This window comes from Oncorhynchus nerka, linkage group LG14 (assembly GCF_034236695.1).
Source record: "Oncorhynchus nerka isolate Pitt River linkage group LG14, Oner_Uvic_2.0, whole genome shotgun sequence".
Lineage (NCBI taxonomy): Eukaryota > Metazoa > Chordata > Actinopteri > Salmoniformes > Salmonidae > Oncorhynchus > Oncorhynchus nerka.
In genome coordinates, this window is record NC_088409.1 from 44,139,337 (window position 1) to 44,160,209 (window position 20,873).

Here is a 20,873-nt window from a genome sequence, read left to right on the forward strand (position 1 = left end):
ACAAGTAGTCAAATGTGCATGCACACATACTTAGAGAAGCAAACCAATGCAAACATACACCTAGTCAAACACTGCATTGCCCCATCCCCATCTCTCTTCCTTTCCCTGCTCGCGGTGTTGGATCTCCTCATCCCCCTCCCTCCTTCCCCAATCCCTCCGTCTTTCCATCTCTTTATTCGCCACCCCATTACGCCAAAGAGCTTTTCTCCTCCATTTCTCCCTCTGTCCTGTCCTGTTCTGCTACCCCAGGAAGTTGTCGTTTCTCTCCTTCTCGCTCCTCACGTCTCGCATTAGCCCTTCCCAATGAGCGATTTCCAACACTGTGTTCTCTCTCTCCCTCTATCCCACCCTCTCTCCCGCCTTCCACACTCTGCCATCTTAAGTGAGCCCCTTCATCTCCTCCTGTTCTCCTCTTTTATTCCCTCATTCTGCTGTTCTCTCGGCAAGTCTCCCTCCAATGACTCACCCCCAGCCAGTCAGTCTCATACATACCTTCTGCTCCGCCTTGCTCCATTCCCTCCACTCCGCCTTGCTCCATTCCCTCCACTCCGCCTTGCTCCATTCCCTCCACTCCGCCTTGCTCCATTCCCTCCACTCCGCCTTGCTCCATTCCCTCCACTCCGCCTTGCTCCATTCCCTCCTCTCCGCCTTGCTCCATTCCCTCCACTCCGCCTTGCTCAATTCCCTCCACTCCGCCTTGCTCCATTCCCTCCACTCCGCCTTGCTCCATTCCCTCCACTCCGCCTTGCTCCATTCCCTCCACTCCGCCTTGCTCCATTCCCTCCTCTCCGCCTTGCTCCATTCCCTCCTCTCCGCCTTGCTCCATTCCCTCCACTCCGCCTTGCTCCATTCCCTCCACTCCGCCTTGCTCCATTCCCTCCACCCCGCCTTGCTCCATTCCCTCCACTCCGCCTTGCTCCATTCCCTCCATTCCGCCTTGCTCCATTCCCTCCACTCCGCCTTGCTCCATTCCCTCCACTCCGCCTTGCTCCATTCCCTCCTCTCCGCCTTGCTCCATTCCCTCCACTCCGCCTTGCTCCATTCCCTCCACTCCGCCTTGCTCCATTCCCTCCACTCCGCCTTGCTCCATTCCCTTCCGCCTCCATTCCCTCCTCTCCGCCTTGCTCCATTCCCCTCCACTCCGCCTTGCTCCATTCCCCTCCACTCCGCCTTGCTCCATTCCCTCCTCTCCGCCTTGCTCCATTCCCTCCACTCCGCCTTGCTCCATTCCCTCCACTCCGCCTTGCTCCATTCCCTCCACTCCGCCTTGCTCCATTCCCTCCTCTCCGCCTTGCTCCATTCCCTCCTCTCCATTCCCCTCCACTCCGCCTTGCTCCATTCCCTCCACTCCGCCTTGCTCCATTCCTCCACCCCGCCTTGCTCCATTCCCTCCACTCCGCCTTGCTCCATTCCCTCCATTCCGCCTTGCTCCATTCCCTCCACTCCGCCTTGCTCCATTCCCTCCACTCCGCCTTGCTCCATTCCCTCCTCTCCGCCTTGCTCCATTCCCTCCACTCCGCCTTGCTCCATTCCCTCCACTCCGCCTTGCTCCATTCCCTCCACTCCGCCTTGCTCCATTCCCTCCACTCCGCCTTGCTCCATTCCCTCCTCTCCGCCTTGCTCCATTCCCTCCACTCCGCCTTGCTCAATTCCCTCCACTCCGCCTTGCTCCATTCCCTCCACTCCGCCTTGCTCCATTCCCTCCACTCCGCCTTGCTCCATTCCCTCCTCTCCGCCTTGCTCCATTCCCTCCACTCCGCCTTGCTCCATTCCCTCCACTCCGCCTTGCTCCATTCCCTCCACTCCGCCTTGCTCCATTCCCTCCACCCCGCCTTGCTCCATTCCCTCCACTCCGCCTTGCTCCATTCCCTCCATTCCACCTTGCTCCATTCCCTCCACTCCGCCTTGCTCCATTCCCTCCACTCCGCCTTGCTCCATTCCCTCCTCTCCGCCTTGCTCCATTCCCTCCACTCCGCCTTGCTCCATTCCCTCCACTCCGCCTTGCTCCATTCCCTCCACTCCGCCTTGCTCCATTCCCTCCACTCCGCCTTGCTCCATTCCCTCCACTCCGCCTTGCTCCATTCCGCCTTGCTCCATTCCCTCCACACCGCCTTGCTCCATTCCCTCCTCTCCGCCTTGCTCCATTCCCTCCACTCCGCCTTGCTCCATTCCCTCCACTCCGCCTTGCTCCATTCCCTCCACTCCGCCTTGCTCCATTCCCTCCACTCCGCCTTGCTCCATTCCCTCCTCTCCGCCTTGCTCCATTCCCTCCACTCCGCCTTGCTCCATTCCCTCCATTCCGCCTTGCTCCATTCCCTCCACTCCGCCTTGCTCCATTCCCTCCACTCCGCCTTGCTCCATTCCTCCATTCCGCCTTGCTCCATTCCATTCCGCCCTCCATTCCCTCCCGCCTTGCTCCATTCCCTCCACTCCGCCTTGCTCCATTCCCTCCACTCCGCCTTGCTCCATTCCCTCCATTCCGCCTTGCTCCATTCCCTCCACTCCACCTTGCTCCATTCCCTCCACTCCGCCTGCCTCTTTGTCTTATCTCTCCCATCATTTGTCCTTCTCCTCTCCTCTTTTACCTAATCTTCATCATTATAAATCGTTCATCATCAATCTTCCATCATTATAACAAGCTGGGTCTGAACCGTCTATACGAATGGGACACAGACTGAAAATCACACCACTCTGACTAATATCAGATCGCTTCGGGGATGGTTTTACTCTCTGTCCCTGTCATTACACTCAGACTTCATTTCTATCCCAAAATGTTTGACCTCTTTTTACTTGTAGCTTACGTTTTCTCCTTTTGTTTCCTTTTCCCCTTACGAATTCTTCTCCACTCTTTCTTCCCTCGGTTTCCTCTCTCCTTCCGGTGCCTGTCCTTCTCTCCCGGGCCCCTTGCCGCAGGGCCGGGAGCCGTGTACGGGCGAGGCGTGGCCGTCAACGTGGGGGTGAGTGCGGGCGTCGGCTTCTGGCTTTGCCTCTCTGTCTCTCTCCTGATGAAGGTCTAAGAGCTTTTCCTGGAAGTCCCGTCCCGCCTGCGGAAGGAAGAAGGAATTTCTTTAATTACGAACCCATCACTGTGAAACAAAATTGATATGCATTCTTCCAGGAGCCATTGACGCATCGCATCTCACACCCACACCAACTCCCCCCTATTCCTCACCCCACTACCTCCCCCCTTGCTACCTATATTGCCACTATCACTATTATTGCCACTATCACCACTTCATGCTGTTTCCAATGAGGGTCACATTGGTGATGTCTATGATGTCTGTGTTTATTAAGAATGATAATTGTGATGATGATGAAAACAGATATTTAACACCAGAATAATACTATTATAAATCTAAATGATGACTGATCTACACTACTGTTGGTCTCATATACGTTTGAAAACTAGGAGTAACAACACTCCTATTTATGGTTGGAACTACTCTATAATAACAATGATTAGTTATTATGATGAGGGTCACGTGACCTTGTTGAAAGCTGTCCATTGGCCCGTTGGCCCTGTGACATTTGACCCTATGATCACACAAGTACCGTTTTATTTTGTTTTTAACCGCGTGGCAGTGTATAGGACGCGGCTGCTACGATTGATGTCAAAACACACATGAAGGGTGGGTGGTGGGGGGTTCTATATAGTCTTTGCCCTTCTAGTGGATCCTTTTGGGATCGCAATCAAGACGAAGCATGTGAGAAGCCCCCTCATCGTTAAGGTGGTTTGTGCTCTGTCTTGTGTGTAAATATAATGCAGTACAGAAGCCATGCCGTTACTAGAGGCAGTCTATCCACATCCAACCCTCCCATTGGCAGTGGCTAATGTGGATCCTAATAAAATATCCTCATAAAAATATCCAGCAGAATGACATTACCCATCAGCCTCTATTACAGTTTTCATAACCAGGAAGGGACTGTAGAAATAACAATCGTGTCTCCTGCTTTGAAGGCGTTGACCAGTCATCCTCCTTCCTTGTCGCTTGTTGATAGCATGTACCGGTTAGAGATGTTCCTGTCGTGAAACCTCCCTCCCACTCCCCCTCCTCCCCTGCACTGTGTCCGTTTTACTCTGCAAGGTTAAACTGCTATAACTTTTTTGGTGTTGATAATAATACTGATGATGTTAATAAGTATTTAAATAAATATGAAAAGTAATTCCATGTGAGAAAAAAAGAAAAAAAAGAACACATACTACTCCAGAGCTCATGACGAGCCGTGTGTGCAAAAACATATTTTGTACTTAATCCCTCGGAGAAATCGACACTCGTTGAACTGAACGACGACGACAAAAGACGAAGTTGTCAGGTTTTCAAGTTGTGCTCTTTTTGACAAGGATTTTAAAAACACATGGAAGTTGATCCCGAGGGAGTCTTTTCATCCAAAAGAGTCCACAGTCAATGAAATGTAATATCGTTTGTGAACGTGTCTGTATTAAAACCTTTGTTTTCATGCTGTTAACTGTATAATACATGCTACACACATTACATATATTCAACCAGCTACCCTTAGCGTGTCACTCTCCAGACAGACCAGCTCCATGGATAAATGACTTAAAGCGATGTATGTAAAGCAGCGTCCCTGTAAGTCAGTCAGCCCCTGTATGGCAGGACAGGCGCACCAGGAGATAAAGATGTAATTAGCCATTACCTATGGCTGGATAAGCGACAGGGCCTACACTCTCCGCTTCCCCCGGTGTCCTTCCCGCCAGCCATGGACAGGCCCCATAAATCACGTTCAATCCTGGCCCTGACAGCATCCTCCTCAAGGACACCCTCGTCCCTGTAAAGCAGACGCGGCGCGTCCTCACAAACCACCACACCTGGGCCCTGATTGAACCCCCCCAGGGTTCAATTATCCAGTCACTTTACCTGCACAGATCAACCACTGAGACGTGTGCTATGAGGCTCGATGACACCCCAACTACCCATCCGCTGTCTCTCTGTCATGTCCTGCTGTGTCTATGTCTATATGCAAACTTCCCCATAGTGAGCCAACCTGAATGGAGAGGTTGGCTCACACTAGCAACTAGCTGACTACCCACAATTCCTGTGACCTTACAGGAATATGCAGCATCCGTATTCAGTATTCTGCGAATAGCTGTCATCTTTTTTTGTTTGATTTCATTTTAACCAACCTGCTAACTAAGATATAGGAGAGGCATCCAATCGGGTTAATCTGTGCTATGATATTTAAGGGCGCCCCTAACAATCTATTCAAGAATGGAACTGTTTTAGTAATACTATTGTATGAAGTGTGCTAATATATGAAGAGATGTGAAGCCCTAGCGAGAGTGAATGTCCCCTTTAGTAGGAGGCTAGTCAATGAAAATCTGTTTGTCTCACTGAATATAGTGTGAGACGTGTTCTGTTGATGCCCGTTGCTCTATGCAATGTAGTCAGTCACTGGTATGTCTGAAGGGCAACAGACAGACCCACTTGTGTTCATCATGTTTTGCTCAGAGTCACAGGACATTGATTGGTATCGATTTTCAAGCACAAGAGCAGGTTGTTTTGGTCAGTGATTCTGTTTTTCCTTCTTTTGTCGTTTTCTCTCACTCCCGCTGTCTTTCTGTCTGTCTTCTCTCTTTCACATATTCTGTCTCATGTCAGCACCCAGCTCAATTTTATCAGTGGAATAAACTTCTGTATGTACATACTCTGTCCTTGAAGAAAAAACTAAAAGAAAATAACAAAAAAAAATAACAAAAACATACTGTCATGTTTCTCAATGTGGGTTTGAAAAAAAGCATGTAAATGTTTGTTTTGGGGGGACTTTGAAGAAAAAAAAGCTGTATCTTGTGTTTGGGCTTTAGGCTGGGGGAAAGGCTGGGGGATGTGCTTTTAAGTTCATGCAATGGAGGGCGATATGTATGGTGGGCATTTGTAATAACCCCAAATGAGTTTGAGTGTCTCCGTGAGTTAAATGTGAAAGTTAATCAGACTCTGTGTGGTGCAGAGGACTGGAAATGGGAAAAGGAAGGATGCAGCAAATGCACTTCCTTGATGGACAGTGAGAAGAAGCCCAGACTGGTGGGGGACAAAGCTCTGAGGCAGAGGGAGATGGGATGACTCTGACCAGACAGTGAACTCTCTCCATGGGGGAGAACGAGAAAAGACAGGGAAGACACTTGATAGGATAGCAGCTCAGATAGCATTCCTAAAATGGCCGCTGCGTCGTCCCTCCTGATCTGCTAGCCTATCAAGCGAGCGCTTTACACTTTAATGAGATGGTGTGGTGTCATGTAGCTTGACCCGTAATTACAGCACAGAGACATACTGTGTGATTCCAATGGTCGTGAGTGGTGGTGCATTCACATATGGTGGGGGGGGGGGGGGGATGCTAATTCTACGGGCACCACTCGAGCATTGCTAAGCAGCACTTTTTGGCTTATGTTGATGTACATAATATAAACGAACTTGCTTCATTTATATATTAGATTATTTAAATGTTTTGAAGAAAATTATAACCATATTTGGGTGGTGTGTTTTTTTAAATTTATGAGTGACAAGTCTAGTAGTATATGAAAATACAGTGGTAGAATAGCAGTAGAATCTAGATAACTATACACCCAGTCACCGTTTGAATGTACTCATTTTTTGTGTTAGATCCTGAATCACTATAACCACTATATTCCCACATCGAACACTTCCTCAACACACATTCGGTTCCAAATGCAATGGTTAATCGATACATTGGACTGGATCGCATGAAATAGAGCAATTTCTCCCCAGGGTCACTTTACAAGGGCCCAAAGACAGAATTGTCAAGTGTCTATAGCAAGGCCTTAGAATAAAGAGCATAATTTATCATGCCTTGATACAAGACACCCCTAATTGCGCATTGATTTTCTCCCCATCTCCGAAACGATTTGGCCGAGCTATATTGTCAACTAAGGTAACTATGTGTTTAGAGAACATACAATGAAGAATGAGTCATTCGTCTTACTTTCATGTCAGTTGAAAGAGTAGCTAGTCAAGGCGCATTTTTGTTCTTTCTGATAATGAGATGTCTAACAATTGTCTGTATAATGGCACCTTCTAGTACATTATATTTTTATTACTGTACTCGATTAAATGATTGATACCAAATGTTAATTTTTGGAAATGTCAGTACCTATCGATACTGTGTATCTAGAGGCTTATGTCTGACAAACACAGCCGACTCTTTAGTAGGAGTAGAGTCTAGAACGATAGGATGTACAATAGAACAAGACGAGATAAAGGGGAATAGAACCGTAGCCATGATAGTATTTGGTCAATATTCAACTAACATGATAAATTATCAGAAATATGTCCGATTTTCAGTACCGGTACTATGTATCGGTTATACACAAGAAGATGTGTCTTATTAAGGGACAGACTCATTGATATATAAATGATTTCCTTAGTACCAGCCAGGTCTCTCCAGCTTTTGTCCTTCACACAATAGCCCACTAGTTAGATAACAATGTGTTATCCTAATGATCTATAGTTCACCAGCTATTCTAAAGGCCTGTTCAATTCTTATGAGCAGAGTCAACGTTGCGAGTGTATTTAAGCTCCAGTAGATTTCCATTAGCTGTACTAATGAGTGAATCGATACACAACATGCTGGACTGAGGTGAGCTACATGATGGAAATAGGTCATTATTAGATAAACATGCTGACTACATGTTGCCAAGCAGAGGAAGTGATATTTGCCTTGACTCACTGAGGGCTAAGCTTGGAAGTTGAATGAGGTAGCTAGGTTATATAGTAAAGTTGGTAGTAGTTGAATCGATAGACACACAAGGACAGAATTGATTGAGCAAAAATATACATTTATGTAGATAGGTGGATATTTTGTTAGTTTATCGTTTCTATTCTGAATTCTAATTAGGATATATTATTATTCATGTAAAACATTGACAGTATTTGTTTGTGTGGATAGTGGGTTAAAGTAACACTTGTGAGCCACATAGGCAAGAGCAGCAGTCACTTACTCCCACCTCCATCCACACAGACAGGCCGGCACTACAGCTGGTTGCTTGTCAACCACCCTCTCCTCTCTAAGAATGTAGCTAGTGGATAATTAACAGTGTACCAGTGTTGGTCCATCCACAGCTGGAATAACAGAGTCTGCACACTACCAGGCAACAATGGAGGCGCCCACCAGCCAGCCTCCTTAGTCATGGGGTGGCAGGTAGCCTAGTGGTTAGGGTGTTGAACTATTAACCAAAAGGTTGCAAGATTGAATCCCTCAGCTGACAAGGTAAAAATATGTTGTTCTGCCCCTGAACAAGGCAGTAAAAAAGTATAAAATGTGTTCTTAACTGACTTGCCTAGTTTAAATAAAGGTAATAAATAAATAAATTAGAAGCCTGCCTAACATCTCCAATGCTGAGTGCCCCATTACTTGGCCTTTGTGAGTCACCAGCACAAACCTGCCATTTGGCCAGTCAATCAGCTGGGTAAATATTGGTTGCCGTGGCGAAAACTGACAATGGAACTATATTTCTTTCTTGTCGAATGACAGCATCAAGTGATGTTCTGGCGTGTGTTCGTATGATAAAATGGGAGAGAACCTGTACGGTGTGATTAAGTCGCAAACTGTCTGAGACTGTCCTATTAATGTGAGATGTATAGATTTGAATTTATGACACAATATACGATTGGGTTGTCATGACAGTGTTGTTTCACCAGAGCAATTTTGAAACTTCTGGGGGAAAAATGACAATCAGGTAATAACAATGCACAAAGACAAATGTCATCTTTATCAGTGCGAGAACTAATAACAAATATTAGGGTGTCTTAGGTGTCCAATGCAATCCAGTGGATGAGTCTACTCTAGAATGCTTGGTTAGTGTTTGCAGACATCTTATGGGGATGTCATGCCCATCTCTCTCTCTCTCGTTGCCCCTCTGGCCCACGTCCTTCTCCATCTCCTTTCCCTCTCTGTGGAGAAAACCTGGCACCTGTGGCACCTGTGCCCCCCCCCCCCTCTATGCCAATCCCGCTGCCTGCTGCCTTGCCACCTCTCTGTAGGCCAAGTTCCCACCCTGGTAAATCTGTGTTATTGATTTGTGAGTGTGTGTGTCCGTGTGTGTGTGTGTGTGGATTATCTGACATCTGACCTTCACATTGCAGGCATGTTGGTTTCAATCTACCCCTGGACCTCAACATTATTATTTCTGTCTGTGTTGACTTTTCAAGATTGCATCGATATAACATACTGAACAAAGCAAAGGAACACAAGCAGCATCGTCTTCCATCTTGACATATTTTCTGTGCAGTGAAGCGATGTTGATTAGGATGACTCTTTTGGTTCATTTGATCTCCGTTCTGTCTCTGTTTCTGTCATATCTATGTGAGTGGACAATTTTTTCTCTCCAAATCTATAGAAGTGGAGTTAAAAAAAAAAGAAAAGAAAATATATCAGAGGGAGAAAAAAAATAAACAAATAATGTTGTTTTTAACAGAACTCTGTGTGAGTGGTTGATTGTTGTCGTTGTTTAAACTTTTCACCTGGTGCTTGATGCCAAGATGTACATTGTCTTTTTTTGAATAGGAGTAAATCAAGAGGATATCTAAATGCAGAGGAAAACAGACAGCTGAAAATATAATACCTTAGTACCTAATCAATATGACCTTAAAGTCCCATTAGATTGCTGTAAATTATTTACACACTTTCAACGGGAGTAAAGATCACTGAGAGATGGATGGAAACGGCAGTTTACTAATACATGTCAGAAACGGTTGCCAAATGTTATGCTAATGTTTCTGTTGAGGTGCACAGAGTAGGTCAGTCCCCACTTCTCTTGTTTATGACTATGTAGAACATATTTAATCCAGTGAAAGGGGCTATAAAAGGGTTAGGCTGTTTGTCTCCTTTTCAGTCAAACTGCTTCTGGCTGTGAGTGGTATGGGTTTGGGGGTCAGCTTTTGGGTGAGGTCAAAGCTGTGGTTCATACTGGGTGGACAGCGGAGTCAAAGTAACTCGGAGCGTCTTTTTTAAACGATTTACCTAAACATTGATGATGATGAGTCGCACTCCTCATATCCAAAAGTATCCTAAACACGCAGTATGACATACTGCACTATTCATCAGAATATATGTCAACCATACAAGGACTGCTCTTCTACACACTTCTACAAAAACGTTCAGAATTTTTTTTTAACTAAACTTTTTGTACTTGAAACTAATTTCAGCTTTAATGATGGTTTGCTAGTTCTTTTCAAAGTAAACAAATTCATTTGAAATGAGATACAATCTCAAACCTTGACATTGTATTCTTCACACAGTAACCACTTTGTTGGTAAGTAATTAGCTAGCTGACATTCTGTCCAATGAGCACCTTATCATTGCGAAAGAGACTGATGGTTTTGGCGTTGCTTGTGACTGTAGACTGCCTTTTGCTTGCTGTTGCATAAAGGTTTGTGCAGACATCAAGAGTGAGGCCTATTTGCCTGTAAGACATAGACTCGTGTTGTCTCTGACGTAACAGGCGCTGAGATTTGTCTTGTTTTGGAGCCTGGGCCTATTAATGAACATTGGAACATAATTAAGCAACAAAAAAAACAAGCTGACATCTCGTTGTCGTTGGAGGGAAGCTTGACATTCTAAGACACTGTTTGAGCAGTCCTTTCACCACTGGAGTTTGTAATGAGAAACAAACGCATGACAAATAACCTGGACCTGTGCGTGCTTCTGTTGATAGCAGGCCCAATACCAGGTTAGTGTCTTCCAATCATACTAGGATGCAAATAATCTCACAAATACATTTTTTTATGTTTATGATGTTTCAGCACATTCAGTGTCATAATTAATACTTATTATACAATATCCCTAAGCATATTACAGTGCATATAGATTTACCTAATTGCATAAATTCTGCCTTTCTGTTTTGACTTCCATTCTTGCAATAACAAGACTCCTGTTGACAACACTAATGATCTAATTACTTTCAGAAGTGTATAGAGTCATGAGTTGTTTGTTTGTCAAGATAAGAGGACTAAATCTCATTAGTCAGGGAGAAAGTCACTCCAACTCTCTCATTTGGACTTTTTGAATAAAAATACTGTGAACATCTCCAAATACACCTCAACATCATGGGCAAGCTTTGGGGCAAATGCCTTTGAACTGAAGGTCTTGCTGTTTTCGTTTTGTTTCGTTACCTTGATAAGGAAGCATTCACTGTCTGCGCCCTCACTCAGCCCCGTTAAGGATGGTAACGGCAGAGAGGTTAAAGGTGAGAGCGAGGGGACAGCACAAAGCTCATTGTCCTGGGTAAGACAGAAACACATTTGCATGGTTCCCAAATCTGTTTGTGCTATCTTGACAACTCATATGGCTGTTGCTTGGCACGGTAATGACCATAGGATTAAGCATTAGAGGCTAAGAACTAGCTCTGATAAGAAATGAACACATCTGCCTTTATTCTTGGAATGTCTTATTGTAACTCATTAGAGTTTATCGTCATTTTTTCTGTCTTTGTTGGTATTGTTGTTGTTGTTGTCATTGTTGTAATTGTCTCTCATTTGTATCCTTTGAGAATTTGTTTGAACCCAAACGGTTAGCAGGGAGGCAATTCAATTTAAACCAGTGGGCTATGCATCACCATAAAGAAGCCTAACCAAGCTCAAATCTATAAAAATTCTAGCCACATGGAAATTTCCTTTCAGTTCATCTTTTTGCCTGAGTGGTTTCGTGACAGATCCAGATATAATCACCCCGGCACAATGCATTGTGGATTCTATTGATCTTTGCAGGGAATTGAAACTCACCACAGAACAAGGCAAAGAGGGAACGTGAAATGATTATGTGCAAACCCCTCATGCGAAAGAGAAGGTTTCTCCCAGCGTTTCTCCAGTGGGGTGCACGTTACAAAGTCCTGCACCATTTACAGAACCATGAGTGTGTTATTTTGCCACAACTGCATTACCAACATGGCCTGAATATGTCGAAATAGTGAAATATGACATACAGTATAACTACTATGGTTAAATGTCAACAATCTGACATATTTCTAACGAGCGGCAGGTAGACTAGTGGTTAAGAGCATTGGGCCAGTAACCGAAAGGTTGCCGGTTTGAATCCCTGAGCCAACAAAAAATATACTGTTGTGCCCTTGAGCAAAGCACTTAATCCTAATTTATCCTGTAAATCGCTCTGGATAAGAGTGTCTGCTAAATTACTAAAATGTAAATGTCATGAGATAGATGGTATTGCATCTCCTCCTGCCCCTACTAGCACCCCCCTCTGTGCCCCAACTCCTCCTCCAGGTCCCCTCACACCCCCAGACGGACCAGTGGGTTCTTCCACCCACACCACCTCACCCTAACCTGGACACACCAGAGTGGGGAAGATAGCCCCTACCACTTTGTTGGCAGCAACTGCACCCTTCACCCTGCCTACCCTCACACCAACCAATCGCACAGCCTGATTCCAAAGATCTCAACTCCTAATTGGATGGGAGTTGAGTTTACTGTTTACAGGTGATGGACAGCTCCAGAAACGAAGTGTACGTAATCAGTGTGCTGTCCCTCCCCCCGCGGGGGTCTGTGGATGCTGGGATCTCCTACACCTGTAGTGTGCAGGATCACCCTGCACTGGACTGACCCCTGTCTGCCTCCTTTTCCTGGGGTGAGCTTTAGTTAACACTACCGTATATTTCACTAGACTAGTTCTCATATGGCTCAAATATCTAGTCTCAGCCAACAGCTTGCATGGCATACCTGAGTGGAATCAAGGTTTTCCTTATCAACTTTTATACATGTGTGCTTCCACTACACACAGATTCAGTCAATCATGGGCCTTCAACGACTGTAAATTGAATTCACCCTCAGGTCTGTCCTCATTGTGTGAGGTCCATAACTGTATAACTCTGCATTGCCTTTTTGTCTACGCTCACAGACGCAGCCCCCGATGAGGTGATTGGATGCTTGAATATCCTTAAGATCTGTGTCTTCTGTGGAGTGACTGTGGCGTTTTCCATTGCAGGTAAGTACTGTATGGTCGCACTCACAAGATCACACAAGGATCATGGGAAATGGAGTCGTGTAAATAATTGTGTGGTCCATGTCTTGAGCATCAGTCAATTGGGTTGTTTAAGATATCGTCTTTTTCTCCGCAGCACTGACAAGTGTGGGGGGGAAAAACTCTTGTGTCCTATGTACGGTAAGTACATGCACACACACACAAGCATGCACACACACATTCTGTTATACAGCTCTATCTGTTTAGCTATCCAACATTGTGAGAAAAAGTCCAAGAGAATCTGATTTTCTGTAATTAATAGGCTACCCACAACAGCCTCTATACAGATTTTTACTGCATGATACATTTCCTGATCAAATGGCACACTTTTTATGTCAGAGAGTATGCTGGGTTTTTACTGAGGGACTTTTTTTGGGGGGGGACCAGTAGTTTTGTCTATACTGTAAGCACATGCCTCAGCACGGTTTTAAAAACGAGCTCTACACTCTCTCACTTGTCCTCCTTGATGTATATTCTACCCAGCTCACACATTCTGTAGCATCCCCAAATCATGATACAACACTGATGCTATGTGAAGCTTTAGGTCTATGTTGCGTGTCGAACGGAAGCCATTTTGCAATCGTGTCAAGTACTACTGTGCTGCTGAATGCTTTTATTAGTCATATTGTACTCTAGTGTCAAAATGAATGTCTCATGGATGGTGTGGCTGTCAAATAGATATATGCAATAATCAACTCAACCTCTGTTGGAGCGTAATCCCTGAATAACCGGATTAAATAAAGTCAAGGCACTTCCTGGCGTGAAAGTATTGAATCTATGGGTTTATGTTGGTGGTGTGGGCTTTCCTTGCTCGTGTTACAGGTACTGTACAGCAGCTGGCTGTATAGTATACATGCACCACCCATGATACCTTATCAGTGACTATAGTCTCTGTGTAAATATTTGAGAGGCTCATCAAGTATCATCATGAGTTACACGGTATTGGGAAGTATCTCTGAAGGGATGGCCGTCATATTGTACGTTATGACTCCAAAACAGTAGCAAGAACCAGGGTTCCACAACAACCTGATTATGTTCAACTATGCCATTGCCAAACGTTTTGCTTGTAATTGTTTAACCTATTCAATGCTGTTCAACTATTATAGGAGTTTTGTTCCTGTAATTCACGAAATGAACATGCTTTTATTTCAACATCAATATTTTTATTTGGTCCCAGAATCAAACAATGGAGGTCCCAGATGTTAGAGGTGTATACAAAATGGGACAGTGAGTCCACATTCATTTTACAAAGCCAATAGTAGTAATCTATGGACACAATGAATCACAAGTACACACAAAATCCCTCACTTATGCATGTGTGCTCATGCTTGCACAAGAAAACACACACACACACACACACACACACACACACACACACACACACACACACACACACACACACACACACACACACACACAGCTCAGTGCTCAGATTCAATTGAATAGCTAGCACACACAGTGCATACTGTATCATCGTTCCTTTTCAACCATATGCGATACTACTGTGACACTTGTTTGAGATGCTTATCTCTTAGTGCTGAGAGATGTTGTTCTGATGCGTCTCTCAGATGTTAGAGCTGATGTTCTCCACAGTTGACATCACCATAAACTGCTCCTAGTTGTGTAAATGGGCTTCAACCTTGTGAAATACAATTTTCAACAATGTTGAAATAAACACTTCACCTGCTAATCAATGATACTTTTCTGTTCTGTTTTACAATCTTATCAGGCAACCCTATACAACAAATATACTCTCAAACGTATTTCATGTCACAGTAGGTGTGTACTTATAATACATAATTGGCAATGACTGCACTTGATTCCAGCTATCTGCAGCAAGGCAGTAACTCCCTATTGTGAGCCCTTGTTTTGTGTCTCTCAGGGGGAAGGCAGGCTCCGTATCTCCCATATCCTGTCTCTAATCTAAGTAGGAAGTTTGCCCGCCAATGATCAAACAGAGACGCATATACAGTAAATGACAGTCTCTCCCGTCTCACATGTAAAAAACATCAACATCAGAGCACTCATATCTTGCCTCTAGGCATGGAGAGCACAACATCTCATTTCAGTTAATACAGGCCCTATTCAATTAGCTTCAGATAGCATTCATCTCTGCTTGTTTGGCTCCCTTATCTATCTGAGGCTCGCTCATTCCCTTCCAAGGGGACCAGTGAATGTGACACTTGGCCAGCTTGATTCTGGCCCCTTGCAGCATACTCCCTAGGGTCCCTCTGACGGCCGAGGAGGAGAAGTAGAAGATAAAGGGGTCCAGGCAGGCGTTGAAGGTGCTGCAGAGCAAGGCCATGTCCCTCCAGTCGGGGTTCTTCCTGGTTATAAAGCCCACAATGTGGGAGACGTTGTAGGGGCCGAAGCAGAAGGCAAACACCAGCAGTGTCCCCAGAGCCAGGCCGATAGCACGGAGGCGTCTGCGACGCCCAATGTGGGGCAGGCCGGAGAGGATACGGATGAAGTTGATGTAGCAGAAGCTGCAGATGAGGAAAGGTACACAGAATAGAACCAGGCAGAGCTCCAGACGCACAGGCAGGAGGATCGCCAGTTGCTTCTTGCTGAAGTCCTCATAGCACACATTCCTGGAAGACACAATGTTGTCGCTGTCACTAATGAGCACGTTGGAGACGTTGGAGAATTCGTAGATGTTGGAAGAGTTGGTTGTGGAACTGAGGGAGTCTTGCGGTGGGTTGTAGTAGGGCATGATGACGACAATGCTCAGGTGGAGGATGGAGAAGACCCAGATAAATACACTGGCCACCACGGCATACAGGGGCCGGCGCTTCAGCGAGTGCTGGATGGGGAAGGCCACGCCCAGGTAGCGCTCCACACTGACCGCTGTCAGGAATAAGGTGCTAACGTAGATGGTCATGTAGAAGAAGAAGCCAGATAAAGGACAGAGGATGTAGGGTAGACTCCAGGTCATATCGTCCGTGACTTCCTGCATCTTGAAGGGCAGGAAGAGCAGGAAGAGGAGGTCCGAGATGGTCAGGTTGAGGAGCAGGATGTCGATGGGTGTGGGTTTTTGCCTTACCTTCTTGCTGAAGGTGTAGAAGGCCACAGCATTGGCCGGGAGGCCCGTCAAAAAGGTGACAAGGTAGACGGACAGACACAGTGCAGTGTGGCACTCCTGCATGGTGGCCTTGGAGGTGGGTACAGTCACTGGAAGGCACAGGGAGCAAGATCTGTCACATCATCTCAGTGCAGTCTGGGGGGATGAAAACGTTGCAGTGCAAAGGGCTTGATCTGTCAGACAGTCTGAGGCTTCAGAGGTGAAGGCTGCTTATTGGGTCAACAGCCTGGAACAAACCCGGTTAGACAGCGTGGTTTTCCTGTCCCTGACAATAAAACCAACTCATCGTCTCTTCATGGGCTCCAAGACTCTGATGGCAAGAGAGGATAGAAAGAGATTACCACACGGCACAATACGGTTAATGCCTTTTGTTACTCACTACTCACCCCTTTTAAGTATGCCAAGTGGAGGGTGTAATTGAAACAACATCCATGTGCTCAATAATCACAATACAATACTAGCAGTTGAAATAGGGTTCAGATTAACCTCTCTTGGGTAGGGGGCAGTATTTTGAATATTGGATGAATGAGGTGCCCAATGTAAACTGCCTGTTACTCAGGCCCAGAAGCTAGGATATGCATATGCATGGTAGTATTGGATAGAAAACACTCTAAAGTTTCCAAAACTATTAAAATAATGTCTGTGAGTATAACAGAACTGATATGACAGGCGAAAACCTGAGGAAAATTTTTGATGTGGGTACTTTTCTATTGAATACCTATTCAGTATCTGTTGGGTTAGGACATAGATTTCAGTTCCTATGGCTTCCACTAGATGTCAACAGTCTTCAGACATTGTTTCAGGCTTGTATTCTGAAAAACAAGGAAGAATGAGACCTTTCTTTCAGTGCTGTAGAAAGAAGCAGAGCTGGTTTGTGCCGATTGTGCGCCGTTCGTTGTTTTTCGCTATTGCCCGGTTGAAATATGATCAATTATTTAGACAATAGACAATCTGAGGATTAATTATAAACATTGTTTGACATATTTCCACGAACTTTACCGGTACTATTAGGATGTTTTCTTCTGCATGGCGTGACCGCCTTTGAGCCAGTGGATTACTGAACAAAATGCACCAACAAATTGAGTTTTTGGGACATAAAGAGGGACTTGATCGAACAAAACAAACATTTATTGTGTAACATGGACTCTTGTGACTGCAATCATATGAAGAAAAAATTAATCAGGTAAGTGATTTATTTTATAGCCATTTCTGACTTTTGAAATTCCTTTACTTGGTTGTAAAATGTTTGTATGCTTTTGCAAGCGGGGCGCTGTCCTCAGAGAATCGCATGGTATGCTTTTGCCGTAAAGCCTTTTTGAAATCTGACACAGCAGCTGGATTAACAAGAAGTTCATCTTTAAGCGATGTATAACACTTGTATTTTTATTAATGCTTAATTGGACTATTCCTGTATTTTGAATTTGGCGCTCTGCAATTTCACCGGATGTTGAGCAGGTGGGAAGCTACCGTCCCACCTGCCCATAAAAAGTTTTAATGTGAATTTCATGCAAAATAACTACAATAAAACCAAACACTCGGAGAGACAATATGGTCAGTATCTGTTGGGAACTTACTGTATACCTTTAGATTTGATGGGCATCTGGGTTTTGTTTAATGTGATGACTCAGGATGTGTGTGTCTGGCACATGGTTCTGTATACAAACAGTCTCAACACGACATTATTGCTTCCTGTGTCGTAGTTATAATATTGTCTTATCATTGGATGGACACCTGTACTTCTTATACACACAAACACAGAACAGCTTGTAAATATATTGGCGCGTACGTCCACAAAGGGGTAATGCATGGTCTTAGCTGCTACCATTCTTTATCCTTGTTAGTACAACAGTGTTTTAATTTCCTGTTCTTAAACATCTCCAATAGGTCAACAATGGATGAAACCATCTCTGACATCATCAAAGGGAAGTCCTAAACACAACACTCACAATTAAGAAAGCGCTATAACTCATTCTGCCACAACCAAGTAGCCCTTACTATAGTCTTGTTCACCAGCCTTGTGCTGAGAGGCTGTCGCTACTCAGGTCAAGCATTCGAGAGAGTTATCATAGCGTGTCTGCACTGAACTGAATTGTATTATCTTACCCTCCATGTACTTCCAGCATCATATAAAGGGCAGTGTAATAAGGCATATACTGTAGGTAAGGCATGAGCGTAGGAGACAATTAAACCAACATTACCTCCTTGTATGGACCAACGACTAGCTAATATACTGTACGTATGGGAAATTCCTCACTGACACTTTTACTGGCAGATATGATGACAGTGGAGGATTGCCAGCAAGTCCAATCAACTCGCTGACCTCTTTACCAACTCTTCACGTTGTTTTGTACATTTTCTACCATAGATAGCTACAGTATTCCATTCCACTGTGACCGGGACTGACTGCTAGAACACCAACGGTCTCTTGCACGGACTCTCTGCACCTCACCACACATGCTTACACACTCACACGTAAGCTCAAACTCACACACATACAGTACTATTCAAGGGTTTTTCTATATTTGTACTATTTAATACATTGTAGATTAGTAGTGACAACATCAAAACTACGAAATAACACATATGGAATCATGTAGTAAGCAAATAAAAAGTGTTAAAATCAAAATATATTTCATATTTGAGATTCTTCAAAGTAGCCAACCTTTGTATTAATGACAGCTTGGTACACTCTTGGCATGCTCTCAACCAGCTTTATGAGGTAGTCACCTGAAATGCTTTTCCAGCAGTCTTGAAGGAGTTCCCATGTATGCTGAGCACTTGTTAGCTGCTTTTCCTTAACTCTGCGGTCCAACTCATCCCAAATCATCTCAATTGGGTTGAGGTAGGGTGATTGCGGTCAGGTCATCTGATACATTCATTCTCCTTCTTGGTTAAATAGCCCTTACACAGCCTGGAGGTGTGTTAAGGGTCATTGTTCTGTTGAAAAACATATGGTAGTCCCACTAAGCGCAAACCAGATGGGATGGCTTATCGGTGCAGAATGATGTGGTAGCCATGCTGGTTAAGTGTGCCTTGAATCACATCATAACACCACCTCCTCCATGCTCCATACGGTGGGAACCATGCGGAGATCATCCGTTCACCTACTCTGCGTCTCACAAAGTCACGGCGGTTGGAACCAAAAATCTCAAATTTGGACACATCAGACCAAAGGACAGATTTCCACCGGTCTAATGTCCATTGCTCATGTTTTTTGGCCCAAGCAAGTCTCTTCCTATTGGTGTCCTTTAGTAGTGGTTTCTTTGCAGCAATTAGACCATGAAGGCCTGATTCACTCAGTCTCCTCTGAAAAGTTGAGATGTGTCTGTTATTTGAACTCTGTGAAGCTTTTATTTGGGTTGCGATTTCTGAGGCTGGTAACTGTAATGAACTTATCCTCTGCAGCAGAGCTAACTCTTGGTCTTCCTTTCATGTGGCGGTCCGCATTGATTGTCCTTCATATCTTAAAGAAATGATGGACTGTTATTCCCCTTTGCTTATTTGAGCTGTTCTTGACATAATATGGACTTGTTCTTTTACCAAATAGGGCAACCTTCTGTATACCAACACTACCTTGTCACAGCGCAACTGATTGGCTCCTACTCATTAAGAAAAGAAATTCAACAAATACACTATTAACAAGGCACACCTATTAATTGAAATGCATTCCAGGTGATTACCTCATGAAGCTGGTTGAGAGAATGCCAAGAGTGTGCGTAGCTGTCATCAAGGTGGCTACTTTGAAGAGTCTGAAATCATTTGTTTTTTGGTCACTACATGATTCCATATGTGTTATTTCATAGTTTTGATGTCTTCACTATTATTCTACAATGTGGAAAATATAAAAAATAAAATAAAACCCTTGAATGAGTAAGTGTGGTCAAACTTTTGAATGGTACTGTACATAGTCGTGGGAAGTAGGGGTGCTGAGAGTGCCCCCTGAAAATCGGAATTTAAAAAATGTTATAATTTTTTTTATATATTTAAAATCTCAGCACCCTCACCCCCAAACTACTTTCCACGGCCACACACACACACACACACACACACACTCCATGACTGCTGCTACTGGAATACTATTTATTATTACTGCACAATGTCTATTTATTATTGACATTGCATATCTATTGCACAATTTCCCAGTCTTGTAAATATCCAACTTCAATTTGTGAGAGCCTTCTGTATTATATTTTTGCTAAAATACGATTATTTTTTATTTGTACTACTCTTTATATTCACTTACTTGTTTTTTCTATTGATGTTGCATTGTCGAGAGGTGAACCTGCAAGTAAGCATTTCATTCACTGTGTACTCCATGTAGTCTTACAATATATCATGTGTACATGACGGAAAAACTAACTTGACTAGAATTTTTGTAGATACTTTTTGAAGTAGCCAAAATAGAAATAGAGTATTAAAGCTTACATTATTCCACCGTGGATATCCTGCCAGGTCTGACAATTGAACCTGGATCTTCTTTACTTCATTCCTCCCTCTGTAGCTCCGACCGCCTATCGACTACAGCCAGCCACGCTGTTTTCAGCCGAATCTAAACATCCAGCGCAGTTACCGGCAAATTATTATTAGATAAACACCGCTGATATCTATCACCAGCGCACTCCAAACATGGTTTCCGTAGTAACACTGTCCTGCGATAGAAGCTGGATGGTCTTAGGGCTTTGAGGAACCAGCCTGTCTGCTCTATTGCTTAATAGATGTAGACTGTTATCTGGCCTCTTGATTAAGAGAGAAAGAGAGGAGGAGGGAGAAAACACTGCACGAGGAAGAA

At 44.4% G+C, this 20,873-nt stretch overlaps 2 protein-coding genes across 4 annotated transcripts in view; one reads left to right on the plus strand and one right to left on the minus strand.

The window, feature by feature from the left end:
- Positions 1–9,447, plus strand: part of LOC115141188 (igLON family member 5) — a 169,294-nt gene extending 159,847 nt beyond the window's left edge. The window contains exons 8-9 of one of the 2 annotated variants that reach the window (XM_029679911.2): positions 2,914–2,957; positions 9,114–9,447. In XM_029679911.2, coding sequence (XP_029535771.2) covers positions 2,914–2,957; positions 9,114–9,170 — 101 coding nt within the window. In that variant the 3' untranslated portion in view covers positions 9,171–9,447. Of the gene's footprint in view, positions 1–2,913; positions 3,712–9,113 lie in introns of those variants that run through there. The other variant, XM_029679910.2, reaches the window with a different exon arrangement.
- The window catches only part of LOC115141189 (free fatty acid receptor 2-like), an 87,128-nt gene extending 66,304 nt beyond the window's left edge, over positions 1–20,824 (minus strand). Inside the window, exons 1-2 of one of the 2 annotated variants that reach the window (XR_010458464.1) lie at positions 20,510–20,824; positions 2,802–3,044 (exon numbers count right to left, since the gene is read on the minus strand). Coding sequence is in view for 1 of the 2 variants with exons in the window: in XM_065000113.1 (XP_064856185.1) it covers positions 15,098–16,147 (1,050 nt within the window). In the remaining variant the exon portion in view is untranslated. Of the gene's footprint in view, positions 1–2,801; positions 3,045–14,143; positions 16,395–20,509 lie in introns of those variants that run through there. The other variant, XM_065000113.1, reaches the window with a different exon arrangement.
- Between the last annotated feature and the right edge of the window lie 49 nt (positions 20,825–20,873).